Genomic DNA, 20,055 nt, shown 5'->3' on the forward strand with positions numbered 1-20,055 from the left:
TGGCACACATTTGTGCGCGTGTGTACACGCACGGCCCATTTTTGTCAATGCACTCCTGGATGTTGGCCTCCGCACGCTGTGTGGGCTGCAAGGGTTATTTGGGTGTATGTGTGCTCAACTTCTTTCGCACCGTACGTAGCCAACCGTGCTAAAAATTGGAAGTGCTTCACCACGCCGATCCGTGCGGGTTGGCGAAGCCTCGGAGAATAGCGAGCGGATGGAGTGGTGCAGGAAAATGGATTTCGCTGCAACTCCCTCCACTGCCCCGTATATTGCCCACCCTGGCGGTAACTCATCCACGCACAAGCCAGGCTTAACCCCCTACTTAACTTTCGAGATGTGAAGAGATCGGGTACATTCCGGTTGATTAGATCATAGGCCAGTATTGTATTTAAAACAACTATTAAACTAAACATTTTTATTATTCTAATAGGTAAGGCCCACTGAGCTATATAGTTGTTTTTCAGAAGCGACCTGGCCACAAATGGTCGCTCAACGAAGTGGCTTATTACGTGGAAACTTATAGCAGCAAAACAAAACTAACTAACACATGTCGATTCTAAATGTGGAGGGAAAATTCCACGCGACTACGAGAACATGCAAACTCCAAATATACAGCAGCCGTCAGGGTCAGGACAAAACCCAGGACCCCCTGTGTACCAGGCGATGTAGTTAACATCTCGCCACCGTGGCGCCCCAGTAAAACATACTTTAAAAAATCAAGCTTGTGGAGTCCAGGCACTTTCGCATCCATTGTAGAAATATACAAAGCTTGGAGTATCACAGCGTGCAAGTAAATTTCGATGTAAAGCTTTCGTGACTGCAGGGATTCATCTTCTTGGTTCTTTCGGTAAAGTCACGTAGAAGGGAAGTAATAAAATAATAAAAATAAAACATAATAAAATAATTCTCACGACGTTTCGGCCACAACGCAAGCAGCCGTCCTCAGGTGAAGACGAGGTCTGTCGGGGAGACCTGAGGACGGCTGCTTGCGTTGTGGCCGAAACGTCGTGAGAATTATTTTATTATGTTTTATTTTTATTATTTTATTACTTCCCTTCTACGTGACTTCACCGAAAGAACCAAGAAGAAGCGTGCAAGTAGTTTATTTAAAAATCACCCACGAATGTCAGTCATCTGCATCTCACTACATAAAAATGTCCCGGTCCATTGTGGTGTTCTCATTACGCCACTCTTAGGGACAGAGTGAAGCACTTGGCTATCCGTTTATGTAAACATATTGACAGAGCGCCGGAAACTCTAATCAGCGAACACCTGAAGTGGAGAAAGCGCAAGAGGTCCTTCCCAGGCCCAGGGAGATGATGAATGGCAACTTGAGGGTGGAGCGACAACAACAACAACAACAACAATGGTTGTCTTCCAAAAAACCCGTGCAGTTCCCCCCCCCTACCAATTCGGCAAATGACGCATGGTCTATTCGCATCAACAAAGGAAGCACTGTCTGGTCATGGCTTGGCCGCGAATGGCCCATGCAGGTGTGTGTGGGGTGGGGGACAGGGCAGCTATAAAAGGGCCTCTTGGACACCGGCGTCTCCCTGCATCGCGAGAAGCGTTGGGCGGAGAGGAGAGCGACACACGCAACGTCCCACCCCCGTTGGGCCTCGTCGCGAAACGGCAAAAGTTTGTACGCAGAGCCCTCCTTCGTCCGTGTCGCTAACGCAGCGATGGCACAGCTGAGCAAGAGCAGGTATTTGTCGATCGCCAAGTAGGTGCCGTAAGATATTGCTGGCCGATCCGTCTATATATATACATATAAAGATAACCTCCACCAGATGTATAAAACGAGTCGATTTTATCTCAACCGGTCAATCGAAAATTGTGGAAGCGATGGCTCCCACGTCTGATAGGGGAGTGTGTTAAAGGGTTTAACACTTGTGGATTGTTTTCTCTGTACTGTAATTTTTTATCCTATGGGTTGTATAACTGAATCATCATTCATTTGGAGATGCATGTAAATTTGCTTCGCAAACAGCAACCATCGTCATTTTTACATCTAGATCTGGGTTGCACAAAACCACATTTTGCCGATTGTTAAAAATTGATCACCAGCAACACCATCATTATTGTCGTCGTTGTCACTTCTTACACGTGGTGATGCCTTCGCATGCTTTCGGCGATATTTGTTGGATTATATAAAACAAATTGTATCATCTCTTGAAAGTCGACAGAATGATCATGTGGGTCATGTGGACTCTTAACAATTGTAGCTCTGAACTTATTAACTAGGTTCTAATTAACAGTCATTAATAACAGCTATTGGTAGCGTTTACATTGTTATTGCGGCCTGTTATAATTCTGAGTATACAGTAAAGCATATATATAAAGTCAATTGTTTAATGCAGCCAACCTGAGGACGAGCCTCCTGGAAACATGTGACTCAATTTTTCACTTTCTCTGGAAAAATAAACATTTTAATTGGTCATTCTCATGAGCCATGTTCGAGCCACTGATGGAGTCAGGGCTTCATCTCTCCCACGCTGTCGTCATCCGTCAGTTACCCGATGCCCACGATTCATCTCGCTCCTGCGCGAGGAGCCGATCTCATCCGCTCCATCGCCGCTGGTGGTCATTCCTCTCCCCCACGTGCTCTCTTCCACTTAGCCTTGTAGTAATTAGCAAGGTTGGCTACGTACGGTGCGAAAGAAGTTCAACATACACAGCGCATACTTAATTAGTCGACCAAACGCTTGGCATGAAGCCGACCTGACTTCACTAAGCAAATTAGTCATAAGCTTGGCAAGTGGTTAAAAATGCAAGTCTGTACGGTGAACCTCATATCGTACCTCAAGTGATGACAGCTTGTAAATGAAGGAGCTTATCACCTCTCGATAGATGATATTTAAAAGGTGTGATAAATATCGCTACAATTAATTATACGAACGGTTTTGCTCATAAGTGGGATTTTACGCTTGCACGTTAAAATATAGCAGATTTAATTAACCGCGTATAAATATTGATACTGGTTTGGAGCGGTAGCGCAGTTGTGAGCGCACTGGACTATGTTTGTAAAAAAAAAAACATTTTCATTACCTGTAACCGTTAAAAACCTGCTCCAGGGAAATGCAAAACCGATTACCGATTTGCCGCACATATCAAAATGTCTCGCAATTAACATAAAAAAATTTTGAAACGGAGAAACCAAATGCAGCTGCCGTTGCGTAATGCTTAGAACGTCGGGATCGATTCCATCTCCCAGGGCAGAAGCTGAGAGACAATGTCACAAGTCCCCTTACATCATCCACGCCTCTCGTCAACCCAGCAGTGCAAACGGGTCCATCACAGTTGGTCGATGGGCAGCCAGGTCGCGTGCGCTGGGGTAAATTGCGGGTACGCTCACCTTCTTCGAAGACGTCTGGTCAGCATGAAAGAGTAGGCCAAATATACTCGCGGCGGTGGCGTCGGCAAGTAATTGCAGGGCTGCCCCTTTATGAATTGAACCAAGACCCCAGCCTCAAGTCATTCGGTTTCAGGACGGTCCCTACTTCCAGCGTTTGGCGAATTATTTTATTTAGTACGAATCTTTGTAGTCACAAGTTAATGCATCAAGCAAAAGCGATACCATTGTTATAAACGAGATTTGTTTTAAATATAAAATAAACAGTATGCGGGCATGTATAATAACCATACTTCACCAGGCTGGTCAGTGCGGGTCTAACGAGGTGGTTAGCCCCAGCCAGGATCGCCGCTTCAGTTCAGGCCGCTACGGTGGCGAGATGTTAATTCCCTTGCCTGGTATGCAGGAGGACGTGGGTTGGATTCCAACCCTGGCCGCCTGTGTATTTGGAGTTTGCATGGTCTCCCCGTGGTCGCGTGGATTTTTCTCCGGGTCCTCCGTTTTTTAAAATAAAATCAACATGCGTTTAGAGTATTTGGCTGCTATAAATTTCCACTTGGTAAGCCACATCCGTTCAGCTGTCATTTGTGGACAGGTCGCTTACAAAAAATAACAAAATAGCTCGGTGGGCCTTACCTGATAAATGGGAAAAGAATAGTTACCACTCACCATTGACGTCAGCCTTGGCCTGGAATGGAACTCGGGTCGCCCGGGTTAATAGCGCGCAAAGTGCGAATAACAGCCCTTTCCACTCCACCCCGTAAATATTCAGCGAGACTACACAAACCCGATTACGCTTCTATACTCGACATTATTACGAGAAGCCCTTGCGTGCGTTTCGATCTGTGTGCACTTGCATGTGTGTGCATGGTATGCAAACATGGTTTGTATGTGCCCCTGTGTGTGTATTGGCGGGGAACGGTGGCGTAGTGGTTAGCGCATTACGTAAATACAAACCCGGCTATCAGGGTTATATTATCGGCGATGGATATCGGAACTTACATGTACAATGCTTGTGGGATCCCCGTCTCAGTCGCCTCAGCTCCAATGTTAGTAGCCGAAGTGGGTGCCCGAACATCGGCACCGGGGAGACGACAGTGGCCTTTAAAGTGGGCCCCTCGCTAACAGCGCCTGTCCCCAACATTCTGCTAAGGCAGTGTTCTTCTCGCATTCTCAGGAAGGGGGGGGGGCACTTTCGCCGATAAGACCTCATCAGTGCGAGGGCCGCCACGCATTTGTAACCATGGGGGGGGGGGGGGGGGGTTGACAACAGCACGATGACGACGGAGGGCGGTGATTTCACATTTGTGTGTTGTCGGGAGGCCACGGCGTCCAGGGGTCGCACTCAAGGCCACCGGTGCTCCCGTGGGCCTTGCAATGAAGAACACCGTGCCGAGGCTACATTGTCGGGGCCGGGGGGGGGGGGGGTCTTTGTGTGTGCGTGCAGGGCGCTGCTTGCCGCCTGGTTGGCCATGATGATCGTGGGGAGACTCGTGGCACAAGAGCAGCGGTGCAACAACGACGCTCGGCAGTGCCTGAACCCGGAGCGACGCAAGGCGGCGGAGCAGGGTAAGGTGGGGTGGGGGTCGGTGTCTCCAGCATCATCAGCAGCAGCAGAAGCAGCATCATCATCATCAGTAGCAGAGCAATCAACAAGCCAGCGGTCCGGTCCACTTAAGGGAGGAATGATTAATATGCGCACGGGAGTGAAAGCAAACGACGTTGCAAGCTCGCCAATTCGCAATATTTGAGAGACATTCGCGCAAAGTTAGATGCCCTTGGACGTGTGTAATGAGAAAACTAAACGGTGAATTAGAAAAAAAATGCGTTTTGACTTGAAACATTATTAGGCACCGCAAGAGAATAAACAATTTTAACAATTGGATGCAGCTGGAATAACCGAATGCAAAGTTCAGGAGTAAATGTTATGGACCGAGACAAATATAAGGAAAGCCGACGTCTTTGTTTACCTTTCTTGTCCTTTGCACTCCTATCGTGTTGTTGTACTGTTTGTTGTTGTCACGTTCTTACCCGCCCCCTACTGCACATCTGTGAAAAAGAGTTTTTATAGCTCATCGGATTCCTACAGTATAAATGCGTAGTCCGATTCGGATTTATTTGAGAAAGGACGTGGCACACCGAGACATGTTCAACGCGTAACGGAATGAGTAACGACACGGATCTGATCACGTCTCTCGTGCATTCTGCTCCGGTTTCGCCACCCGCTCTGCCCCCCTCCGTGTCCAATGTCCCAATTTTTGTTCAGTTCCTCGTGCCCCGAAACCCTATTTCTTGTGGGTTCCGGTGCAGTTGCAGCGCCTGCACTCTCGATTGCTACGTCACGTGTGAGCGTGCGATGGCAAGTGGGGGAATTTGGATGGTGCAACTGACAAGTCACCGTAGCCGATTAAAAGGGAACATTCCGGGGTCTGTGTCGTGACCCACCAGCGAGCCTTTGCCTCGGTCAACTCGGCCTTAAATTACCACCTGCTTTGGGTGTGTAACCATCAGCAGTGGCAAGGTTAATATGGCCAGGCATGGGGTGGCTGGCCAACGCACCTGTGTGTGTCGCGACAACCCTTGACTATGTGCTCACTGACCGCACTTGCCCCAACATTGCAGGCAAACGCATTACGGAGCGGTATTTCTACTTCGTCTTTCGCGCGCGCGGTGCATCCCCGCACTCGTGTCCGACATTCTTGCTCGCGTCGTTTGCAGTGTCGGAGATGAACAAGGAATGGTACCGGTCTCGCGGTGTCAGGCCAATTAGCCGCTACGGGAAACGGCAAATGAGGTTCACGCAGACGCAGGGCGTGGGAGCCGTGCCCCTCGCCATGATCGCTCCGCGGTTTTACAAGCCCTTGGCCATCCGCTTTGCGGAAAAGGTCCAGGAGAAGCCTCAACAGTTTTGGATCTGAGCCGAGCCCTTTACTGTGGCGAAGGCCGCAAGCCACCAACCTGGATTCACCGTGGGAGGTAAGAGCAGCGATGGACTCCACATGACTATTCATCCATCTCCAAGGAGGAACCCTTTCGTGCTAGTTGCATTTTTCAATACCCCCCCACCCCCCCGCTTTGCAACAGGGATATGGCCGCAGACATGCCAAGCCAGCACCAGGCTGTTTCCCCCCCACTGCATAGTCCAAGCCGCGTCGTTGACATCACACGCCACAAAACAAGTCGAGTGCTGACCGATCCAACGCATAACGAAAATTATTAACACCACCTCCACAGCCCCGCTTGGCTCGGAGCTAGAGGAGTTTCACAGTTTGGTGTTGGATCGGCTCGGGAAAATAGGCAGTGGAAAACCTCCTGTAATGGTAGGGCATCTGCGCTGGCCGCGGCTCGGATGTGTCAGTGGAAGTGGGGGTGGTACAAGGGGCACCCATTTAGTGCACGGCCCGACTGATGAGCGCCGCTCCGTAAGAGCTGGATCTGTTTGGAAACGGATTGCATTCACCTCGGCTTTTCGATCTCCTTATGAACATTATAGCTCGGATACGTGCGTTTACGAGTCATCTCAAATTTATCAAGCACCCTTTTTTGATGGTTCGCACTGATCAGTTAAAGTTGTCTTCGTCATACCTTGGGGGTTTTATTCTCTAGTACCTCAGCTATAAAAATGAAACTATCGATTCCTATATTTCTACGTATTTCGCTCAGACGTCAGTTATAGGAGCAATATAATTAAACCCAGTGGTGAAACGCATACAAAACTACATTCTCAACCCAAAAAAAACTGACCTTTTCACAACGCCCAATTGCCTTCTGCACCAAAACGTTTTCAAGGAGGCCCATTGGCAGAGCCATATTAATAATATAATTATTTGGGTGGTCAAAGACTTTTTCACGCACAACCCTAACCATTTCATTTCTGCATTCCACTTAGCACGAGAATCATATATTATGAATGCAAGTAGTGCAGCGTGATTAAAGTCACACGCGCGCGATTAAGTGACGGGTGTGCGACGTTGCGTTAACCATCTATAAACCTTAAATTTCGATTTAAAGCTTTCGTGACTGCAGGGATTCATCTTCTTGGTTCTTTCGGTAAAGTCACGTAGAAGGGAAATAATAAAATAATACAAATAAAACATAATAAAATAAGCCACGTAGAAGGGAAATAATAAAGTAATCAAAATAAAACATAATAAAAGATGTTTAATTTTATTATTTTATTATTTCCCTTCTACGTGACTTTACCAAAAGAACCAAGAAGACATCTATAAAGCGTTTGCGGTGTCACCGATGTCGTTTTCGTGAGCCAGGTCACTCGTGCTCGCGTGGCGGGGTTAATGCTGCGAGCGTGCGGCAACTTTTCACCCGAGGCAATGCATTTCTTGGGTTGACGGTCCCTTAATTGTAGGCCAGGTCAAGCCCGACACATTTCCACACGATAGCGCAACTTCGAACATCACGTCATCCCCCCGTGTAGCCTTAACTGACTGTAGGGGCAAGTGCTGTTAGTGAGTAGCACCTATGAAGGCACACGAGGGGGTGGGTGGCCAGCACCACGCCTGGCCGCTATTTATCCGTAGTGGCGATGTTTATTACGTACCGAACCAGGTACTCATTTGAGGTTGAATCGATCTAGGGGAGGCCCAGGACCGGTTCAGATAATCGTCACCGATGTTGGCCGTGAGCGGGAACCGAACTAGGGTGGCCAGGTTCGTAGCGCAGCGCTAACTGCCACACTCCCGCTCCCCACATCAAGGTCACAACACCGACCCACCAGTACCTTACAAATAGCAACGACCAAACACGCACCCACTCCACACCTACCTCTCTCCTCGGATAAGACTACCTCGGAATCAGCATCTCTTTATCCCGGGAGAAATCCGACGAGTTACAAAGCTCTCCCCCCCCCCCCCCCACATATATATCCAGTAGGGACAGGTTAGAAAGTTGCAATAATATTAGCCACCGTTGTGGCCATAAAAGGCGGTTTTGCCGATCCTTCCGGATATGGGGCCGTTCCCACTATCCGCTACAGGAGCGCGAGTGACCACGGTGGCTCGCAACCGTCGCGATGTTGACCGCTCTCCGTGGGGGTTCAGGGAGTTGTTGACACCCCCTAAATCAGTGGTTCTTCACCATCACTGCAGCCTTGCACCCCATTGGTTCTCGATGTTAATAAATACATCGGGTCTGGTTAAACTAAGCAGTTGTACTTACGTGGCCGCGGTTAATTTGTGTTTCGATTATTTACCGTAAAAAAAAATCTGGCCATGTCTGGCACCCCCCCAGAAAGGGCATCTTGCACCCCCAGGGGATGCCTTCACCCCCAGGGGATGCTTGCACCCCCAGGTTAAGAAGAACCACTGCCCTAAAGACTTCTAACGCCCCTTTGATGAGACACCCCTTCCACCGCAGTATTCCCACTGGGTGCTCAATCAAGTGACCTTACGGCGTGACCTCTGCACTCCTCACCATGGCGAGCCCCATGTGGCCCTCTGAGCTAATCTTCTAGTCACCCACAGGTCTAGCTCTTCTCGGGGGTTCAGGGCACAACACTGCCAGACCACCACCCCCTTATCAGCCACTGCTTATCACGCCGAGCAGAACTGTTAACGGCACGAGTCAGACGGTAGTGACGGCACGGTTGGCTACGTACGGTGCGAAAGAAGTTCAACATATACCATTGGAACCTCATTTGGCAGTAAAAAATATGATAATTGTTTTTTAACCCTTCTATCTGGCAACAAAACTGACACCTTTTTTTACAAGGAGTCATGTTTGCATAGACCACAATACCTGCAGTCATAATGCAGACAAAAAACATAACTCTGATAATGTGCACTGTCCTTGAAGTAGATTGATCCACACCCGAGACAGCTTTCCTTAGAGCCTAGTCTCACATGGGTTGGACCAGATGACGCCTTTTGGCGTTTGCATTATGACTGCCGGTATTGTGGTCTATGCAAACATGACTCCTTGTAAAAAAGGTGTCAGTTTTGTTGCCAGATAGAAGGGTAAAAAACCAATTATCAAGTTCAACATACGTCAGACTATTGACATGTTGGTGGCGGGGGAGGGGGGGCTCAGCTGCAACGCAGCGCACCGCTCCTGTCCCCCCACAGGATGGCGCCAGAGGCAGCCACCCTCGCCCCACACTGCTGGAATGTCCTTGCTTCACCTCGCTCGTCTTCTCTCCCCCACCAGACCACCACCACCAGACCACCACCACCAACCACCACCACCAACCACCACCACCAACCACCACCACCAACCACCACCACCAACCACCACCACCACCAACCACCACGGAAACCCACCCAGTGGGGGGGGGAGGGGGCATACTCTTAATTTACAACCCTGCCGTGCTTTATAATACAACACATACTTTCAAAATCATATGACCAGGCAGCCTGTTGTGGTGCAATGCAGCTACTTACAGCATTCGGCGTGGCTGTTCTCCATGGTCACGCCCCTCTCTCTCTCTCTCTACTGCTAGATGGATAATGGGCAGAGATGTCGTGGCCGTGTTGTCCTTCTGCTGTGATCTCTCGCCGCATATCCATACGGTGGAAAAGGGGGGGGGTCCTCATGCAGTGCAGTGTATTTGAAACTTGGGCTGCGTTTGGCACGGTCCGTTGCTTAATCTCCCTATGAAATTAAGCCACGCACCTGTTCTGTATAGAACGACCGACGCGCGTGTTTTCTCTGCACGCGTCCTGCATTAATATCACCGCACGCGGTTCCATCACTGATTATTTCATTCACAGCGCAGGCTGCGCCACTGATGAATTGGTGACCTCGATGAGGCTCATCAATTCCTTCATCACCTGGCAAACCCAAACCGGCTCTTCCTGTGCCAGATCACCATCACCCTAATTTTTACATCTAGATTGGAATTGTATTTCTTTAGAACTGTTTTTGTGTGGTTTAGTTTGTTGTCATCCCCCCCCGCACCTCCGATTAGCGCGGTTGTCGACGTACAATGTGTGAAAGAAGCTCCACACACAGTACATCCCATACATTCAAACACGTGGTTCACCCCATACACCCTGTCACGGGGTTGACCCCCCCCCGTCACGATAGTATGGCACCTCGATGCCTACAGGAAGGAAGCTTCGCAACATTTGTGTGATCTATCAACCCTTATTATTATATTCTTGGGTCTTTTTGTAAAGTCACGTAGGTAAAAAATAAATAATAAAAATAACAAATAATAGAAGAAATAAAAGGAATAAAATAATAAATCACGACGTTTCGGAGGCAACACAAGCTTCCGTCTTCAGGTAGAACAGTCACGGCACAATTGCTGTATCAAGGTTCAAATCTAGAACCTTATTATTATTATATTCTTGGGTATAATAATAATAAGAAGACGAACGCTTGTGTTGCGATCGAAACGTCGTAGTTTAATGTTATTTTTTGTTATTTTCTTTGAAACTATCTACGTGACTTTTCCGAAAGACCCAAAGAATATGAATTCCTGCAGTCACGAAAGCTTTAAGTCAAGATCTATCAGCCCTTGTCTGCACAGTGCTGGATGACAGGCATGCGATGCCACCATAGCGGAATGAAGTTATATTTCAATGCGGATCGGTGGCGCAGTGGTTAGCACTCCACTACCGACAAGAAAAAACCTGTGTTTGATTGCCAGCCACGGTTAACATCAGTGGATCGTAATATCTACATAGATCTGAGCGACCGCCACAATTTAGCAACCCACACTGAACAGTGTGGTGAAATATGGTAAAAAAATCCCCATGACCGAAATGGCCAGCGGGAATCTGTCGTACAGCAATGGATTGACAACAAAGGGCTCCATAAAAAGATATACCTTCCTGGTAAAAAATATCGCTCTCAAGACGATACATATTTACACACGCTTTATAAATGCATTCAGAATGCAGTGACGAAAACATTAGTTTAAAAAAAACCTCTGTATAAACAAAACACGGAAAAATGTTGTCGTTGTTTGAACCACCAAGTGTTTTGTTGACGTTAAATGACTCCAGCGTGGCGCTAACACTTCGACGTGGTGTCCGTGCCGCCTTCCCTTTCCAAGAGTCTCCTCCTCCTGCGACCCCCCCCAAAGTCCGTTCGCCATCCTCGTCGGGCCCCCCCCCCCCCCTCGTCACCCCTCAACGATGTCCCAACGAAGATGATGTCCCAACGAAGATGATGTCCCAACGCTTCAGCGACGCGGTGGCCACGCACGGCGAGCGCGTCTCTGGCGCCACGACCACTCCAACCCCTCCCGGGACACGCGCGTCTCCCGACCGCGTGAGTGCGCGCCGCGTTTGCGTTTAACCGGGCAGCAGCGAATGCACAGAACACGCTCTTGTTTCCTGTAAGTAAAAAAAAAAGCAGAAAGTGTATTCTTTGATTTTATTTAAAGCACCGAAAACGATGCAGAACTTGTCGCGTGGTGTGGTCTCTGTTGTCGCCCATCAGTTTCAGAGCTGTGTGAACCGCGCTGATCGGAGCTGCGGGGGAAATGTCAACAAACTAAACACAAACACATTTCCGATGTCTTCATCTCTCTGGGGGGGAGGGGGTGGTATGTGGGTTGCGCCGAGTGATGCCTGGGATTTTTGCCCTTCGTGCTGGGAGAAGAACCGAAACGTCGAACTTTACAGAGCACTTTTCGATTTAAAGCTTTCGTGACTGCAGGGATTCATCTTCTTGGTTCTTTCGGTAAAGTCACGTAGAAGGGAAATAATAAAATAATAAAAATATAACATAATAAAATACAATTCTCACGACGTTTCGGCCACAACGCAGAGCACGTGACGAAAACCCGCGCCGCGGTGAACCCGGTGATCTCGAAACGGCCACTCAAGGAACAACGCCTTAATCACACATACCTGGACGCTGTAAATACCCGACACGCATGACACTATATACACGGATGGAACGGCACATGTCAGAGGCAGGTTAACCGGGGGGGGGGGATAATACGACAAATCGCTAACCTTAAAACGCCAGTCGTTCATAATAGTTGAAGGTGGTATAGTACTACAGTAATAGAGCAAGTGCAGAATCACTGAACCGGAATTGATAGCTGGAAAGCGTTTAGCGCGGGGCCCTTGGAAGTGCGGGGCCCGTAGCTACATATGTAGCTACTCTTGCTACATATGTAGCTACTCTTGCTACATATGTAGCTACTCTTGCTACATATGTAGCTACTTTTGCTACTAAGATAATCCGGCACTGCTTCCAAGTTGTCCGGTACAAAAGCCGGACACACACAAGGTGTTGCCTGCGATTCCAATTGTTTATCAACTTACGGCAAGAAGCTCGCAGCCGTGGCCGCTGCACACGCGAAAAATGTTTGGCTGGACTGTGCCTGCATATATTTGTCTCTCTCAGCAAATGTAATTTGAAAGATGAGTGGATACTGTCCATCAGCAACGACTTGAATGGGCGACTGTCACAGGGCAGCAGCAGACACTAGCTGCATTTGGCACATCGCACAAGCAGCCCTGACGCCTGCAACATCAAAGGCGAGCTCACGAGTAGAAAGATAATCGCAAAAAACCCAACACGTGCACCTACAAAGGCACGTGAATAATAAACACACGGACCTGTGCAAAGTTAAGGACAAGATACCCCTTCCGTGTAGCCTTAACAGACTGTTGGGGCAAGTGCAGTCAGCTAGCACCTCTGAAGGCCGGCACGTCACACGAGGGGGTGGGTGGCCAGCACCACACCCGGTCGCCTTTGTCTCCCCAGTGGTGATGTTTATACACCATACCGGGTACTCATTTGAGGCTGAGTCGACCTAGGGGAGGCCCAGGACCGGTTAAAATAATCGTCACTGGTGGTGTTGGGCGTGAGCGGGAATCGAACTCGGATTGTCGAGTTCGTAGCGCAGTGCGCTTAGTGCTACACCACCGCTCCCCCCACTTGTGTATAAACACTGCATGTACACACACACGGACACAGATGTGTACACTCACACACACACAGAGTCACGATAATCGTCTTGAAGTATATTAGCACAAATACATTCGTACAACGAAGAACAACTGTCGGGACAAAACGCATTTTAAATTTACTCGCTGCGAAGTAGCTATCATACGGTGTACAACAAACTCAAAACAAATTCCTTCTTAAGCTTCCCGCGAGCTGATAAATATCCTTGGCATCTTTGTGAGGATCCGCACTCTGGAGTCGACGGCCGGGGTTCGAGATCAAAATCCTGGATCACCCATCGAGGCATCTTCACTTGCTACGCCAAGCACACGAAGTTTCACATCCACACGGAGGTGCAAGTTACTTAGTGTCGGCTGTCTTCCTCCGCCGGTCTCTCTTCAGTGTTTGGCTGTGCAGCGCACCACACACACACAGACATCATTCATGTGAATATTGCAGGATGTTTGGAGCGTTTAAAACAAACCCATCATATTGAGTTTACATTCAGAAGAATTATACACGAACGCAAATTAAAGCTAATATAACGGTGCAGCCCTGCAATTGCTTCCTCATGCTACCGTTGGCCCCTATCGTTTGAATATGGAATTTCCACCGCTGGCTAAGCTCTAAATACAAGGTGAGCAATGCCTATTATTCTTGCTTGAGCAGGAAACCAATGGGATTTTGTTGTTGTTGTAGTAATCACATTGCACAGGTTGAACCCACGTTTTGCAAGCACGCAACAGCGGCTCACTAAGCGGTTGGCCATGGTCACGTCACTGTCAATAGTCATGCACATTGGAGTCGGACGATTTATCGTGGAAAAGAAAAGTCTGTGGAGTGTTCTACAAGCGGGGCATTTCTCACGATGTGTCCGAAGTATACCAAACGAAATAATGTCCACGAGGATTGATTCTCCAAGAAAGGCGATTAACTGTCCCCAAAAATAATACCTACCCTCACGTCGACTGTGTCCCACTCCTCCTGGGCTGAATGTTCAGGGCAGCGATCCGATTCTCAATGTCGGACACCTGCAGTCAGAGGAGGGCCAGCCGATTATTCGGGAGGGTACACGCAAAGCAAGGAACGGAGCCCTTTTATCGCTAACATGGCGCCCGTGCCTGAGTAGCTGCGTGCACGAACCGCCCATGCATTCGCACGCACAGCATCACAAAATGTTGGGTGCAGAAGGCCGAGATGCGTAGCATTTGCATGTAGTGTACACAAATCGTGAACTCTTCAATTGTTATGAAAAACTAAAACTTAAAATGTTACCAGGTAAGGCCCACCGAGCTATGTAGCTCTTTTTCAGAAGCGACCTGGCCACGAATGATAGCTTAACTACGGCTTATCCTGTGGAAATTTATAGAAGCCAAATACTCTAAGCGTATATTTATAAATGTGGAGGGAAAACCAGAGGACCCAGAACAATTCCACGCCACCACGGGGAGAACATGCAAACTCCAAATATACAGGCGTCAGAGTCGGGATGACTTCTTGCATACCAGGCGAGGGAGTGAACATCTCGCCACCGCACACGATTCAATATTAAGTGTCAGTCCATTTTAAATAAATGAATTAATGCATATCCTGCCAATATTATTACTCCTCAGAGGATACCCCGTAGATCTGGGCCTAATTTCTCATGGGAATATTCTATGGGTCACTGGTAAACTGAAGTAGGTACATGTTCGGAGCTACAGCCAGAGTGAACAGTATACTGGATGTGGTGTGCTGGGTGCAGAAATAATTAACAGATTGACATGGCTGAAATTGAGCCCTGCTACGTTTCCATTACATTGCCATGTGGCATTGATAGTGATGTCACCTGTTGTATATGCGTTTGACTCCCACAAAGATAAAGATTCCCCGTGTAGCCTGAGCAGACTGTTGGGGCAAGTGCTGTTAGTAAGGACCTATGAATGCCAGCACGACACACGATGGGGTGGGTGTCCAGCACCACTGGGGAAGACACATTTGTCTTCCCCAGTGGCGATGCCTAAATATTGGACCAGTTACACATTTAAAGCCGAGTCAAGCTAAGGGGAGCTCAGGACCAGTCAAATATTCGCCACTGTTATTGGCTGAGAAAAAAATATCTAACTCGGGTGGCAGAGCACGTAGCACAAGTGTGCTATAGCCAGTACCCGACGGCATAACCGCACAGACAACGCGCAGCACTGAGGACCTGGCTCTCGGCATCCTCCAGGTGGGCCTTGGTGCTGGCCATTTGGTTCTCGAGCTCGGAGAGGTCGGTGTCCGTGCTGTAGGGGCTGCTCGTCTCCCTGTTCCTCTGGCGCCACACATGCCGGCTCGCCCTGCTATTCCCTGGCGTCACCTGTGTACAACCACGAGATGCTAAGCGTTACGTTGTTAATGATGCCAGGCTTGGTGGTGTTCTGTTGGCAAGGGTTTGGTGGATCACGATTCTGCAATCGGTGTCGTGTCACGACATTGAGAGCATCCGTTCACACCGCTCGCAGAGCAGTGCATCCCTTTGTTAGAGAAAACGGTCCAAGGAATGGATATCGGAGCTACCCCCAAAGTCCCTTCAAGTGACCTCTAGACCACACAGGAGGGGGCAAGCACTTTCCCACCCACACTGCCACTTCGTGGGGAGTGAGTTAAAATTCTTAATTTTCAGAGGTGCAATTTATGCGTGGAGCCAAATGTAACGAGTCTGAGAGTCTGAGAACACCAACTATGTACGCCTGAGAACACGGTTTAATCGCCAGCCGTGCCAGCTGAGCTCCCTGCCCTTTGAGCCATTTTTGGTGCATTTGTGAAACACCTAGTGCGTTTGGTTGTAAGGTGGCAGTACAGCAAGCGAGCAAATTAACTGTTCATGAGGACCTTTGCAGCTCATCCCCTTGTCTCTGTGTGTGGGCACTCAGCTTTCCTACCACACAGGACACTCGTTAACAATAAATGATGCACTATAGCAAAGTGCAACTTCTGAAAAAAAGACTCGGTGAGGCTTTCTTGGAAAAATGGACTTCACAGGTATAAGCAACGTTCTCTCAACCCACATTGCTACGGACACTCAGCACCCCCCACACCGCGTCTTTGCGTAAACGTTTCCCCCTTGTCAACACGGCCTGAACCCTTGTCAACACAGGCCACGAGGCACCCGTCGTCATCGCAGTCCGTACGGCTGGTGGTCTGGGATGTGTAACTGAATGGGGAGTGACGAACAACCCTCTGTGACGAGGGGGCCGGAAAAATTAAAAACGACATTTTGCTGGCCGATGATGGACGTGACGGAGTCGATTAGGCTAGACAGCTGTCAGCGTCAGGGGAGCAGTTACGTCAAATATCTGTGCGGAGTAGGGACCTGTGAAAATTCAAACCACAGTGCCCTACAAATAATAATAAAAAACATTAAATGCATTTTATCCGGTAAATATCAATAAAATAGCAATTGTCAGACTCTTAAGAAAGTGGCGATTCCCAACGTCACCCTCCTTTGGATGGGCCGCTGTGTGTGAATTAATGTGCATTGGCCATCGTACACTATAACTTCCAAATGCATACTCTTAGTTTTTCGGTAAAGTCACGTAGGTAAAAAATGAAATAAAAATTCATAAAAATAAAATAATAAAAATCACGACGTTTCGGAGGCAACACAAGTCTCCATCACCAGGTGGGACCGTCACAGCCATATTTGCTGTATCAGATTTGCATTCCAAATGCACTTTGAGTTTTGGGTTTCGTCACGTAACTTGCGCAGCTTAAGGCCATTTACATGATGGAACCACGTGTCACGAGTGCAGGGGTTAATCGACCACGAAAATCATGAATTCACTTTACAATAACTGCTTTAATCAATGAAATAAAAATGTGTTAAACATTTTCAGAAATAAACTCCACGAGCACAGTTTAAACGTGTGTTTTCAGCATCCAAAGAAGAGGTGGGAAAGAACTGACGATGCCATCACTTCGTCATGCTGGGCATGCACTGCAGTGTTGTTTCCAGTCTTTTGGAGGTCAGATGCCCGGTGCCTGCCATTTTTAAATGGCTGCCAACTAATCGAAATATTTTCACACATTTTTTTCGCCGTATAAATAATTTGCTTTAATAAATAAACCGCTCAAGCAAAATCGGTCGCGAGAAAAGAAAATATCATGTCAAAACACACTGGGTTTTAATTTGCATTTGATATTTAGGGAACTGTATTCCCTGATTCAATATTTTTTTCAGACCTCTAGCTAAATTTTTCTTGGTCCCAGAACATTAGCTGGGAAGCTTCGCTGTTCAATTTTTATTTAATGCTGGTGTACTCACCGTTGCGATTCAATTTAAAATAACTAATGCAAGAGTCAGAGATGAAGAATGTGTGGTCCATTTTCGAGTTTGCCAGTTTCCCAGTGCTGAGTGAAATGGGAATGTGAATATCCAGGTGGGAAATACAGAAATGCCTACAACTGGGATGGTGGGACTTGAGCAGATCAATCTGACTTTCAGCCACAGTCCATGCACTCCCAAATAACAGCCCAAGCCAGAAACATCTTTAGTACGGAGATAATGGGCGCACAAGAGGATCTTCAGCTACGGTGAAAGCAACATATAATTCAGTGGGAGAAAAAATAACAGCATGCCTTACACTCCGAGAACAAAAAATCGACCTGACCGCATGCTGCACAGCTTTGTCAGCAAAATACATCGTATTGTATCACGGGCACTTCCAAAAAGAGCCTTCACGCTCATATTCTGAGTAAATATGAAGAACGCGAGCTTATTGGAGAGGCCTTTGTTTGTGCCATTACTGGTACCACGAGGGACCCATAAGCCATCGGTGAGTGGCACTCCACAATCTCTGCAGCATTTCTAATTGATCCTCAAGGGCTATTGCCACTAATAAGCAACAATATGCTAGGAACAAGAATACTTACATGAGCCACACACACACACATACAAGCTGCTTCTACCCCAAGTCAAAATCTGTTGGCAATCAATGAAAAAGGGGTAAAAGCTGCAGTGTGTCAACCTCTCCCATTTCAGAATACTAACGCGTTTTGAAGTTAAATACGAGTTTGACGCTTCTCTGCCCAACAGAATTTATTTTGGTTTCCAACTGTGGCCTGACCATCAGAAGGAGTTCGCGACGTGTAGGCCTCAGCCGAGTCGACTGGCGTTGCAGAGAGTTTATTGTTCAGCATCGATTTGCGTGTTTTTTTTATTTCTCGTGTGTGCACGGTTGTTTTTGTTCGAATTTCTGGGGTTCTTTTTTCGTTCCTGTACTTTATTTCGTTGTTTTTGTCGTTTTGGTGACCCAGGTCACCCTTGAAAATGAGACTGTCCTGCACTCTGGAGTTCTCACCACTTCGTTACACAAAGATACAATAAACTTAATAACTCAGAGGCAGCCTTTCAAAATGCAGCATGATGCAAGGAAATAAGAAAAAGAGTGCCCTGTATGTGTATATGTTGACGACATCAGCCCTGCAAGTCAGGGTCCACATCGGTTTGTCCCAACCACGTCCACACGGTGTCCCTGTGCGTAGATTGGTTTTCGTGTGCGTACATGCTGCAATGTGTCATCAAAATACCGGGCGACATCAGGAGTGGGGTTCCTTGGTATATAAATTTTCCTAAAAACACCCCCATAATTTACATCAAGGCCCAGTGCAGCCCAGTTTCAGCTTATATGTTATTCAAACTGCTTTTTATATTATAATAAAATAGATAAAAATGGTTGAAAAATTACTGCCGAAATCTCAAGCCGATTCTTCCCGTGAAATCCATCGCTTCAGTAGCTGCTGCACAGTGCCTGAACCGGGACCGCCTGGCTTGAAGGTTGAAAACAATTTCAGAAGTTTGTGTGGAAATGCCACTAACAATTCAGCTCTTGAGCTTTGGGAGTACGGCTGTCAATTTTCTATTCACCAAAACCAAACATGCGCCACAGACACGCGATCTGGGAAGGACGCGCTCTGTGCAAGGTGCGAAACGCCGGGTGTGTGCCGTCATCGCGCGGGGCTGCCTGCCTGCGTGGCCGGCTTCCACCTGTCGCCGTCATTCCTCCGCCGGGGCTCGCCCTGCATCTCATCGCCGTCGTCAGAAAAGTCACTCAGTGGCTCCGTCGACTCTTCAAATCGCCGGTACGACGGTCGCCCTGCCTCGTCCTCCCTCTCCACCTCGTCCTCCTCCTCCTGCTGCCCATATGGCTTGCGTTGGTGCTGCTGCGGCTGCTGTTTCCGAACCGTGGCCCAACCGTTATCCATGCGGGGATCCGGCCGCTCATCTTCAAAGGGCGGCTGCGCCGAGCCGCGGTTCTCGTTGTGCTGATTAAAGGCGTCCTGAGATGGGTAAAACCCCCACAGACAGCGAAGAAGGACGTGTTAATGATCTGTCTCATTCGTCACACAAAGACACAAGAGATTGGTCACGAGGTCGGTTTCTGTAACGTGACTGCATTGAGGAGAGTAGGATAACCACCCACCCCCGGACTGCCCTCTGGGAACAGTGTTTTTCACTTTCTCAACTGACCTGGTGAAATTGGATATATTTTTTTGCGACTGTGCAATTCTCACACGGTGCCCCCCCCCCCCCCCCCCAAGATCATGCGCACAGTCTCTGTCAAACGTTGTGTTAATTAAGCGAGATAAAAAAAAAGTAAATAGCACCCAGGGTTTCCAAGGTCAGGGTCACATACCTCATCCAGAGCCACAGAGCTGCCAACTCGGCCTTCCAGCCGGTACAGGCTCTGCTCTATAGCAATCAGGCGCTTGACGAGGAGAGGGAGCTGCAGGCAGGAGGGGAAAGGTCAGACCACAGCAGAAGGACACCCGGATTGCAGAGAAACCACAGAAACACCGTCCCGAGCAGA

At 48.2% G+C, this 20,055-nt stretch overlaps 2 protein-coding genes across 5 annotated transcripts in view; one reads left to right on the plus strand and one right to left on the minus strand.

The window, feature by feature from the left end:
* The first annotated feature begins 1,576 nt into the window (after positions 1–1,576).
* Positions 1,577–11,700, plus strand: LOC144941177 (uncharacterized). The gene is made up of 4 exons (XM_078867745.1): positions 1,577–1,708; positions 4,803–4,924; positions 6,074–6,331; positions 11,373–11,700. The coding sequence occupies exons 1-3, from the start codon at positions 1,686–1,688 to the stop codon at positions 6,271–6,273; spliced, it is 345 nt and encodes a 114-aa protein (XP_078723871.1). The 5' UTR covers positions 1,577–1,685; the 3' UTR covers positions 6,274–6,331; positions 11,373–11,700.
* A 1,589-nt stretch (positions 11,701–13,289) lies between these two features.
* Positions 13,290–20,055, minus strand: part of LOC144941155 (uncharacterized) — a 36,044-nt gene continuing 29,278 nt past the window's right edge. For all 4 annotated transcript variants that reach the window (XM_078867707.1, XM_078867731.1, XM_078867715.1 and 1 more), the window contains 5 exons: positions 19,882–19,971; positions 19,214–19,525; positions 15,414–15,563; positions 14,183–14,256; positions 13,290–13,634 (listed from right to left, as the gene is read on the minus strand). In XM_078867707.1, coding sequence (XP_078723833.1) covers positions 14,185–14,256; positions 15,414–15,563; positions 19,214–19,525; positions 19,882–19,971 — 624 coding nt within the window. In that variant the 3' untranslated portion in view covers positions 13,290–13,634; positions 14,183–14,184. The remainder of the gene's footprint in view (positions 13,635–14,182; positions 14,257–15,413; positions 15,564–19,213; positions 19,526–19,881; positions 19,972–20,055) is intronic.

The sequence above is a fragment of the Lampetra fluviatilis genome, chromosome 2 (assembly GCF_964198595.1).
Source record: "Lampetra fluviatilis chromosome 2, kcLamFluv1.1, whole genome shotgun sequence".
NCBI classification, from domain to species: Eukaryota; Metazoa; Chordata; class Hyperoartia; order Petromyzontiformes; family Petromyzontidae; genus Lampetra; species Lampetra fluviatilis.